At 42.0% G+C, this 9,979-nt stretch overlaps 1 protein-coding gene across 3 annotated transcripts in view; it reads left to right on the top strand.

Moving 5' to 3' along the window:
• Nucleotides 1-9,530, top strand: part of CDK16 (cyclin dependent kinase 16) — a 134,389-nt gene extending 124,859 nt beyond the window's left edge. For all 3 annotated transcript variants that reach the window (XM_053695753.1, XM_053695752.1, XM_053695754.1), the window contains one exon: nucleotides 8,308-9,530. In XM_053695753.1, the coding sequence (XP_053551728.1) occupies nucleotides 8,308-8,348 (41 nt within the window). In that variant the 3' untranslated portion in view covers nucleotides 8,349-9,530. The remainder of the gene's footprint in view (nucleotides 1-8,307) is intronic.
• Nucleotides 9,531-9,979: the final 449 nt, after the last annotated feature.

The following is a 9,979-nucleotide window of genomic DNA, read 5'->3' as shown; positions in this document are numbered from 1 at the left end:
CTCTCTCCCCCTCTCTTGCGCGCTCTCTCTCTCTCTCCCTCTTTTGCGCTCTCTCTCCCTCTTTTGTGCTCTCTCTCCCACCTCTCTTTTAAGCTCTCTCTCTCCCCCTCTTTCTCTCCCAATCTCTTGCGCTCTTTCTCCCTCTTTTGCTCTTCCCCCCTCTTCTGCTCGCTTTCTTTCCTTCCTCTGTTTTGGTCTCTCCCGCCGGCCACACCCCTCCCGCGCGCTTCCGCGAGGCCACGCCCCCTCGCCACACCCGTCTGCCACACCCCCTCGTCATGCCTGTCACGCCCGCCGGCCACGCCCCCATCACGGCACGCCCGACGCCAGTCACGCCCCCACCAGGCAGCTTGCGCAGTGCGCACTACTCTGCAGCTGAAGGCCAGGTGTGTTTGTCCACGCGCAGTCTCTACTGCGCATGACGGCTTCAGACAAACACACTTGGCCTTGGCCTTTTAGAATATAGGATATATATATTGTCAGTATATGGCCGGGTTATAATACAATATATTTAATAATTATCCTTTAAAATAAACCACCTATAAAATGCATATACAATGTAAATTCCTAAATTCTTAATGTTAGTTAAAATTTATAGACACATTGAAATATATTTGTAAAAACCCAGATCTGAATCAAACTATACACGTTTAAACTGTTATAATATGCTATGCAAAGATCACAAAAGTTACCTTATTTATTAACCTTATTCATAGTTGAATTTCATTAAAATACCACAATGAGATACCAAGATATGAGCCACTAACTTTAACAGTGCTTAGTTAAACAATAGAAACACTTTGAAAGTCAATTTCTCCAACATAGGTGTGTCCGGTCCACGGCGTCATCCTTACTTGTGGGATATTCTCTTCCCCAACAGGAAATGGCAAAGAGCCCAGCAAAGCTGGTCACATGATCCCTCCTAGGCTCCGCCTACCCCAGTCATTCTCTTTGCCGTTGTACAGGCAACATCTCCACGGAGATGGCTTAGAGTTTTTTAGTGTTTAACTGTAGTTTTTATTATTCAATCAAGAGTTTGTTATTTTGAAATAGTGCTGGTATGTACTATTTACTCAGAAACAGAAAAGAGATGAAGATTTCTGTTTGTATGAGGAAAATGATTTTAGCAACCGTCACTAAAATCCATGGCTGTTCCACACAGGACTGTTGAGAGCAATTAACTTCAGTTGGGGGAACAGTGAGCAGTCTCTTGCTGCTTGAGGTATGACACATTCTAACAAGACGATGTAATGCTGGAAGCTGTCATTTTCCCTATGGGATCCGGTAAGCCATGTTTATTACGATCGTAAATAAGGGCTTCACAAGGGCTTATTAAGACTGTAGACTTTTTCTGGGCTAAATCGATCATATTTACACATATTTAGCCTTGAGGAATCATTTAATCTGGGTATTTTTTGTAAAATAATATCGGCAGGCACTGTTTTAGACACTTTATTCTATAGGGGCTTTCCCTAATCATAGTCAGAGCCTCATTTTCGCGCCGGTATGGCGCACTTGTTTTTGAGAACAGCATGGCATGCAGCTGCATGTGTGTGGAGCTCTGATACATAGAAAAGTCTTTCTGAAGGCATCATTTGGTATCGTATTCCCCTTTGGGCTTGGTTGGGTCTCAGCAAAGCAGATTCCAGGGACTGTAAAGGGGTTAAATATAAAAACGGCTCCGGTTCCGTTATTTTAAGGGTTAAAGCTTCCAAATTTGGTGTGCAATACTTTTAAGGCTTTAAGACACTGTGGTGAAAATTTGGTGAATTTTGAACAATTCCTTCATGTTTTTTCGCAATTGCAGTAATAAAGTGTGTTCAGTTTAAAATTTAAAGTGACAGTAACGGTTTTATTTTAAAACGTTTTTTTGTACTTGGTTATCAAGTGTATGCCTGTTTAACATGTCTGAACTACCAGATAGACTGTGTTCTGAATGTGGGGAAGCCAGAATTCCCATTCATTTAAATAAATGTGATTTATGTGACAATGACAATGATGCCCAAGATGATTCCTCAAGTGAGGGGAGTAAGCATGGTACTGCATCATTCCCTCCTTCGTCTACACGAGTCTTGCCCACTCAGGAGGCCCCTAGTACATCTAGCGCGCCAATACTCCTTACTATGCAACAATTTACGGCTGTAATGGATTATTCTGTCAAAAACATTTTAGCCAAAATGAACACTTATCAGCGTAAGCGCGACTGCTCTGTTTTAGATACTGAAGAGCATGACGACGCTGATAATAATATTTCTGAAGGGCCCATAACCCAGTCTGATGGGGCCAGGGAGGTTTTGTCTGAGGGAGAAATTACTGATTCAGGGAACATTTCTCAACAAGCTGAACCTGATGTGATTACATTTAAATTTAAGTTGGAACACCTCCGCATTCTGCTTAAGGAGGTATTATCCACTCTGGATGATTGTGACAAGTTGGTCATCCCAGAGAAACTATGTAAAATGGACAAGTTCCTAGAGGTGCCGGGGCTCCCAGAAGCTTTTCCTATACCCAAGCGGGTGGCGGACATTGTTAATAAAGAATGGGAAAGGCCCGGTATTCCTTTCGTCCCTCCCCCCATATTTAAAAAATTGTTTCCTATGGTCGACCCCAGAAAGGACTTATGGCAGACAGTCCCCAAGGTCGAGGGAGCGGTTTCCACTGTAAACAAACGCACCACTATACCCATAGAGGATAGTTGTGCTTTCAAAGATCCTATGGATAAAAAATTAGAAGGTTTGCTTAAAAAGATGTTTGTTCAGCAGGGTTGCCTTCTACAACCAATTTCATGCATTGTCCCTGTCGCTACAGCCGCATGTTTCTGGTTCGATGAGCTAATAAAGGCGGTCGATAGTGATTCTCCTCCTTATGAGGAGATTATGGACAGAATCAATGCTCTCAAATTGGCTATTCTTTCACCCTAGACGCCACTTTGCAATTGGCGAGGTTAGCGGCTAAGAATTCTGGGTTTGCTATTGTGGCGCGCAGAGCGCTTTGGTTAAAATCTTGGTCGGCTGCTGCATCTTCCAAGAACAAGCTACTTAACATTCCTTTCAAGGGGAAAACGCTGTTTGGCCCTGACTTGAAAGAGATTATCTCTGATATCACTGGGGGTAAGGGCCACGCCCTTCCTCAGGATCGGCCTTTCAAGGCAAAAAAAATAAACCTAATTTTCGTCCCTTTCGTAGAAACGGACCAGCCCAAAGTGCTACGTCCTCTAAGCAAGAGGGTAATACTTCTCAAGCCAAGCCAGCTTGGAGACCAATGCATGGCTGGAACAAGGGAAAGCAGGCCAAGAAACCTGCCACTGCTACCAAGACAGCATGAAATGTTGGCCCCCGATCCGGGATCGGATCTGGTGGGGGGCAGACTCTCTCTCTTCGCTCAGGCTTGGGCAAGAGATGTTCTGGATCCTTGGGCGATAGAAATAGTCTCCCAAGGTTATCTTCTGGAATTCAAGGGACTTCCCCCGAGGGGGAGATTCCACAAGTCTCAGTTGTCTTCAGACCACATAAAAAGACAGGCATTCTTACATTGTGTAGAAGACCTGTTAAAAATGGGAGTGATTCATCCTGTTCCATTAAGAGAACAAGGGATGGGGTTCTACTCCATTCTGTTCATAGTTCCCAAAAAAGAGGGAACGTTCAGACCAATCTTAGATCTCAAGATCTTAAACAAGTTTCTCAAGGTTCCATCGTTCAAGATGGAAACCATTCGAACTATTCTTCCTTCCATCCAGGAAGGTCAATTCATGACCACGGTGGATTTAAAGGATGCGTATCTACATATTCCTATCCACAAGGAACATCATCGGTTCCTAAGGTTCGCATTCCTGGACAAGCATTACCAGTTCGTGGCGCTTCCTTTCGGATTAGCCACTGCTCCAAGGATTTTCACAAAGGTACGAGGGTCCCTTCTAGCTGTGCTAAGACCAAGGGGCATTGCTGTAGTACCTTACTTGGACGACATTCTGATTCAAGCGTCGTCCCTTCCTCAAGCAAAGGCTCACACGGACATTGTCCTGGCCTTTCTCAGATGAACGTGGAAAAGAGTTCTCTATCTCCGTCAACAAGGGTTCCCTTCTTGGGAACAATAATAGACTCCTTAGAAATGAGGATTTTTCTGACAGAGGCCAGAAAAACAAAACTTCTAGACTCTTGTCGGATACTTCATTCTGTTCCTCTTCCTTCCATAGCTCAGTGCATGGAAGTAATCGGGTTGATGGTAGCGGTAATGGACATAGTTCCTTTTGCGCGCATTCATCTAAGACCATTACAACTGTGCATGCTCAGTCAGTGGAATGGGGACTATACAGACTTGTCTCCGAAGATACAAGTAAATCAGAGGACCAGAGACTCACTCCGTTGGTGACTGTCCCTGGACAACCTGTCACAAGGGATGACATTCCGCAGACCAGAGTGGGTCATTGTCACGACCGACGCCAGTCTGATGGGCTGGGGCGCGGTCTGGGGATCCCTGAAAGCTCAGGGTCTTTGGTCTCGGGAAGAATCTCTTCTACCGATAAATACTCTGGAACTGAGAGCGATATTCAATGCTCTCAAGGCTTGGCCTCAGCTAGCGAGGGCCAAGTTCATACGGTTTCAATCAGACAACATGACAACTGTTGCGTACATCAACCATCAGGGGGGAGTTCCCTAGCGATGGAAGAAGTGACCAGAATCATTCTATGGGCGGAGTCTCACTCCTGCCACCTGTCTGCTATCCACATCCCAGGAGTGGAATATTGGGAAGCGGATTTTCTGAGTCGTCAGACATTGCATCCGGGGGAGTGGGAACTCCATCCGGAAATCTTTGCCCAAGTCACTCAGCTGTGGGGCATTCCAGACATGGATCTGATGGCCTCTCGTCAGAACTTCAAAGTTCCTTGCTACGGGTCCAGATCCAGGGATCCCAAGGCGGCTCTAGTGGATGCACTAGTAGCACCTTGGACCTTCAAACTAGCTTATGTGTTCCCGCCGTTTCCTCTCATCCCCAGGCTGGTAGCCAGGATCAATCAGGAGAGGGCGTCGGTGATCTTGATAGCTCCTGCGTGGCCACGCAGGACTTGGTATGCAGATCTGGTGAATATGTCATCGGCTCCACCTTGGAAGCTACCTTTGAGACGAGACCTGCTTGTTCAGGGTCCGTTCGAACATCCGAATCTGGTTTCACTCCAGCTGACTGCTTGGAGATTGAACGCTTGATCTTATCGAAGCGAGGATTCTCAGATTCTGTTATCGATACTCTTGTCCAGGCCAGAAAGCCTGTAACTAGAAAGATTTACCACAAAATTTGGAAAAAATATATCTGTTGGTGTGAATCTAAAGGATTCCCTTGGGACAAGGTTAAGATTCCTAAGATTCTATCCTTCCTTCAAGAAGGATTGGAAAAAGGATTATCTGCAAGTTCCCTGAAGGGACAGATTTCTGCCTTGTCTGTGTTACTTCACAAAAAGCTGGCAGCTGTGCCAGATGTTCAAGCCTTTGTTCAGGCTCTGGTTAGAATTAAGCCTGTTTACAAACCTTTGACTCCTCCTTGGAGTCTCAATTTAGTTCTTTCAGTTCTTCAGGGGGTTCCGTTTGAACCCTTACATTCCGTTGATATTAAGTTATTATCTTGGAAAGTTTTGTTTTTAGTTGCAATTTCTTCTGCTAGAAGAGTTTCAGAATTATCTGCTCTGCAGTGTTCTCCTCCTTATCTGGTGTTCCATGCAGATAAGGTGGTTTTACGTACTAAACCTGGTTTTCTTCCAAAAGTTGTTTCTAACAAAAACATTAACCAGGAGCTTATCGTACCTTCTCTGTGTCCGAAACCAGTTTCAAAGAAGGAACGTTTGTTGCACAATTTGGATGTTGTTCGCGCTCTAAAATTCTATTTAGATGCTACAAAGGATTTTAGACAAACATCTTCCTTGTTTGTTGTTTATTCCGGTACAAGGAGAGGTCAAAAAGCAACTTCTACCTCTCTCTCTTTTTGGATTAAAAGCATCATCAGATTGGCTTACGAGACTGCCGGACGGCAGCCTCCCGAAAGAATCACAGCTCATTCCACTAGGGCTGTGGCTTCCACATGGGCCTTCAAGAACGAGGCTTCTGATGATCAGATATGTGGGGCAGCGACTTGGTCTTCACTGCACACTTTTACCAAATTTTACAAGTTTGATACTTTTGCTTCTTCTGAGGCTATTTTTGGGAGAAAGGTTTTGCAAGCCGTGGTGCCTTCCATTTAGGTGACCTGATTTGCTCCCTCCCTTCATCCGTGTCCTAAAGCTTTGGTATTGGTTCCCACAAGTAAGGATGACGCCGTGGACCGGACACACCTATGTTGGAGAAAACAGAATTTATGTTTACCTGATAAATTACTTTCTCCAACGGTGTGTCCGGTCCACGGCCCGCCCTGGTTTTTTTTTAATCAGGTCTGATAATTTATTTTCTTTAACTACAGTCACCACGGTACCATATGGTTTCTCCTATGCAAATATTCCTCCTTAATGTCGGTCGAATGACTGGGGTAGGCGGAGCCTAGGAGGGATCATGTGACCAGCTTTGCTGGGCTCTTTGCCATTTCCTGTTGGGGAAGAGAATATCCCACAAGTAAGGATGACGCCGTGGACCGGACACACCGTTGGAGAAAGTAATTTATCAGGTAAACATAAATTCTGTTTTTTATGCTAAGTTATCTGAGATGAAATATATTCTTTAGCAGCAATAAAGTAAATTCTGAAATATAGTTATATATTTGCAGAGATAAATTACACACCAGAGAGATTTACTACAATAATGGGCGTGACTAAGAAATATGCAACCCAACGGATATTTATCTAGCAAATAAATTAATTACTTAGCATACAAGAGTGACAATACAAAATACCCTTTTAAAATGACTAACTGCAATTTGACTATAGTCTTACCAATTACCTTTGTCTAAAATATTAAAGACAAACAACCATCATGCATTACCAACATAAACAATTAATGTTTTAACTTCAAGAGTTTTTCCAATCAATCCAATTTCGCTTCATAAATTGAAAGAGGTAATTTTTGCTTTATAATAGACTGGATTGCAGCAGTTTTTAATCAGTCAAAAATTCAGCACCAAGTTTTCTTTTCTCTCTTGCTTGGGACTATATTTTACAATCTAGTCCCACCCCTTTTTATTTTAATCATCGTGAAATTAGGATGATTGGCCCTCCGGAAGTTGAGCATTGATTGGTTATCTGGGAAATTTAATTTTTAACAGCCAAATGCATTTTGGCTGTAATACTGGATTTAGGCCATCGGGGGCAGCAGACAAGACATACAGTTTCATTTTTTAACACTGCTAATCCAAATATCTCCCTATATAATGATTATTTAACATACTATAACTTATTGCATTAATCACTTACAATTTTCATTTTAGATGGGATAATATAATGTCATTTTTCTGATTACTCCAATACTAAATATAAGCAAGTTTCTAGTGATCACACCAATAATACATACCTTGAGATCAGCAAACATATGCTGTTTTCATATAATTATATCTATATTGGATTACTATCCCATACAGATTAATATTTCATATCTGTATATCTCTCTGAGAGTATAAAATACACAGGATATTGTTTAAAATACCAATTATATATGTATATATAATATATAATATGAATATATATTATATATGTACTTCTTAGATGTCTGAAAGATGTAAAGAAATAGGTTTAAAAATTGGACATTTTAAAATTGACTGTATTGTCATTTTTTTAATTCCAGCATACACTTATCCAATATGTTACCGTTGTACAAATAGACAATCTGAATTGCATTTTCCCAGATCCATATATAGACATTTATTACAGTCTAAGGCATATATTTAATGTTTGAGATTTAAACCCAAGTTGTGATTCAAAATGAATTCACAAGTTATAATGCAAAACGTGTCTCTGCTAGTCAGTACAAGTGTTGATTCAATACAACAGGGACAATTTAGCATCTGTGTGCATAAGACTATTTCCTTTGAAAATGTTTGTTCAGCTAAGAACTGGTTCTTCGAATAAAATACATTTATGGAAAAACAATTTTACAGTGTACTGTCCCTTTAAGTCTAAAAAGAAATACAGTGGTTTTTCAGAGATTGTGTCTGTATCACTGCAGGAGGTAATTTATCTGATAATCTTTGTTCTCAGATGTCCTGTTAATCAAGAAAGGGAATCTTCGTCTGATCTAAGATTTGCAATACACAAAATATAGATGACCATTTTTTTTTATTTTAAGTAATTTGCCTTTCTGTGAAATGACTAATGGCCAATTGTTTTTTACTCTTCTGCAGTTCATATACAGTCTCGTCGGCTCAGTCTTGTGCTCGGATGAATTCAAAGAATTTTGTCTTCAGTGAATCAATGTGATCCTGATGGCTGGAAGGAGAAATCTGCACTTAGAAGAGCTGGACAGACTGCTCTCTGTGCCCATAGCTGGAGGACAAGTGAATGTGGATATTAGGCAGTGCCAGCATGTGGCACCTACAGAACCCATATTATATCTACCCATGCCGTGCTGTTGCAGTGCGGACAATGTGCTGCTGTCCCTCCCGGGATTCCTGCCACGTCATGCTGTGCTCCTATTATGACTCCTTTCCTTGCTATTCCTTGTGCTTGTCCTCTCCTCCCTAAGGCATGGGAAGATTTTCTCTTTACCCACAAGCCCCCTCTCTTTCAGTTGTCCTTGGGATTTAAGTATGAATTTTTATGACCTCTCAGTGAGGATGGAAGTCAACGGTTGAACAGGATGCAAACTGTTTACTGCAGAAGACCAAGATATATGGGGGAAATCAGAAGGACAAATTGTTATCTGAAAGATGGGACCATTGTGGATGTTGAACAGGAGAGAGGTTAAATATAGGTTAGGTGAAGCTATATCTAAAGAATTACTGTATGTAGTAGGAGTCTGAGTTAAGGAATCCTTTAGATGGTGTGATAGGAGGGCTCTGCAGGTAGTTGTTTGGGGGGTTAAAGTGATGCTCTGAACAAGCCTGCAGAGCATATGGAGATATCCGTTACAATAAACCAATGACAGATACCCTGGCAAATTGTACAGGGGACCACATATTCACCCCAAAACTAGGCCGTTAACTAAAGCTCTAGTCCCATTTCTAACACTGCGAGTACTAGAAGCTGCTCAGACGTGGACGTTGGTACCACACGTCTCCAAGGCAAGGTCACTACATTTCTCAGGTATAAGGGTCAGAGCTGTGTCTGTTGCAGAGGGCTCAGTATTATTGAAGGGGATAGTGAGCAGGTACCAATGCTCTGCAGATTATAATGGAAGACAGCATCTTCACTAGGAGAATGAATAAGGGCTGCATGGGAGAATAGTTGTCTCCTATATCTGTGCATGTGCAGGGCCCAATTCTGGTTCCTGTGGAGATTGCACTTGCTTCTCTAGAAGAAACATTGTCTGCCATCCAGGGGAGGAGCGAGGCAGGGACTGACCCCTCTTCCTGCTACATATCAAATGTATGAACAAATATTAAAAAAAAAGTTTTGAAAAACTAAACCAGGATTCAGTAGCTTTGTTGGAACAGAAGTGTTTTTATTGCCAAAAGATTGGTTATGTCTGCTGGTTCATTTTCTTGAAACATATTTTGTTTTTCACTTAAAGGGACAGTAAAGTCAAAAATAAACTTAACTGATTTAGATAGAGCATTCAGTTTCAAACTTTCCAATTTACCCTCTAATTTGCTTTGTACTCTTGATATCCTTTGTTGAACAGCATACCTAGGTAGGCTCGGGAACAGCAATGCACTATTGGGAACTAGCTATTGGTGGCTGCACAAATAAGCCTGTTGTCATTGGCTCACCCGATGTGTTCAGCTAGCTCCCAGAATTGCATTGATGTTCCTTCAACAAAGGATAACATGGAAATGAAGCAAAATGTATAATAGAAGTACATTTTAAAATTGTATGTTCTCTCTTAATCATAAAAGAAAAAAAAAATGTGGGATT

This window comes from Bombina bombina, chromosome 12 (assembly GCF_027579735.1).
Source record: "Bombina bombina isolate aBomBom1 chromosome 12, aBomBom1.pri, whole genome shotgun sequence".
Lineage (NCBI taxonomy): Eukaryota > Metazoa > Chordata > Amphibia > Anura > Bombinatoridae > Bombina > Bombina bombina.
This window is presented reverse-complemented; position numbering and strand designations above follow the sequence as displayed.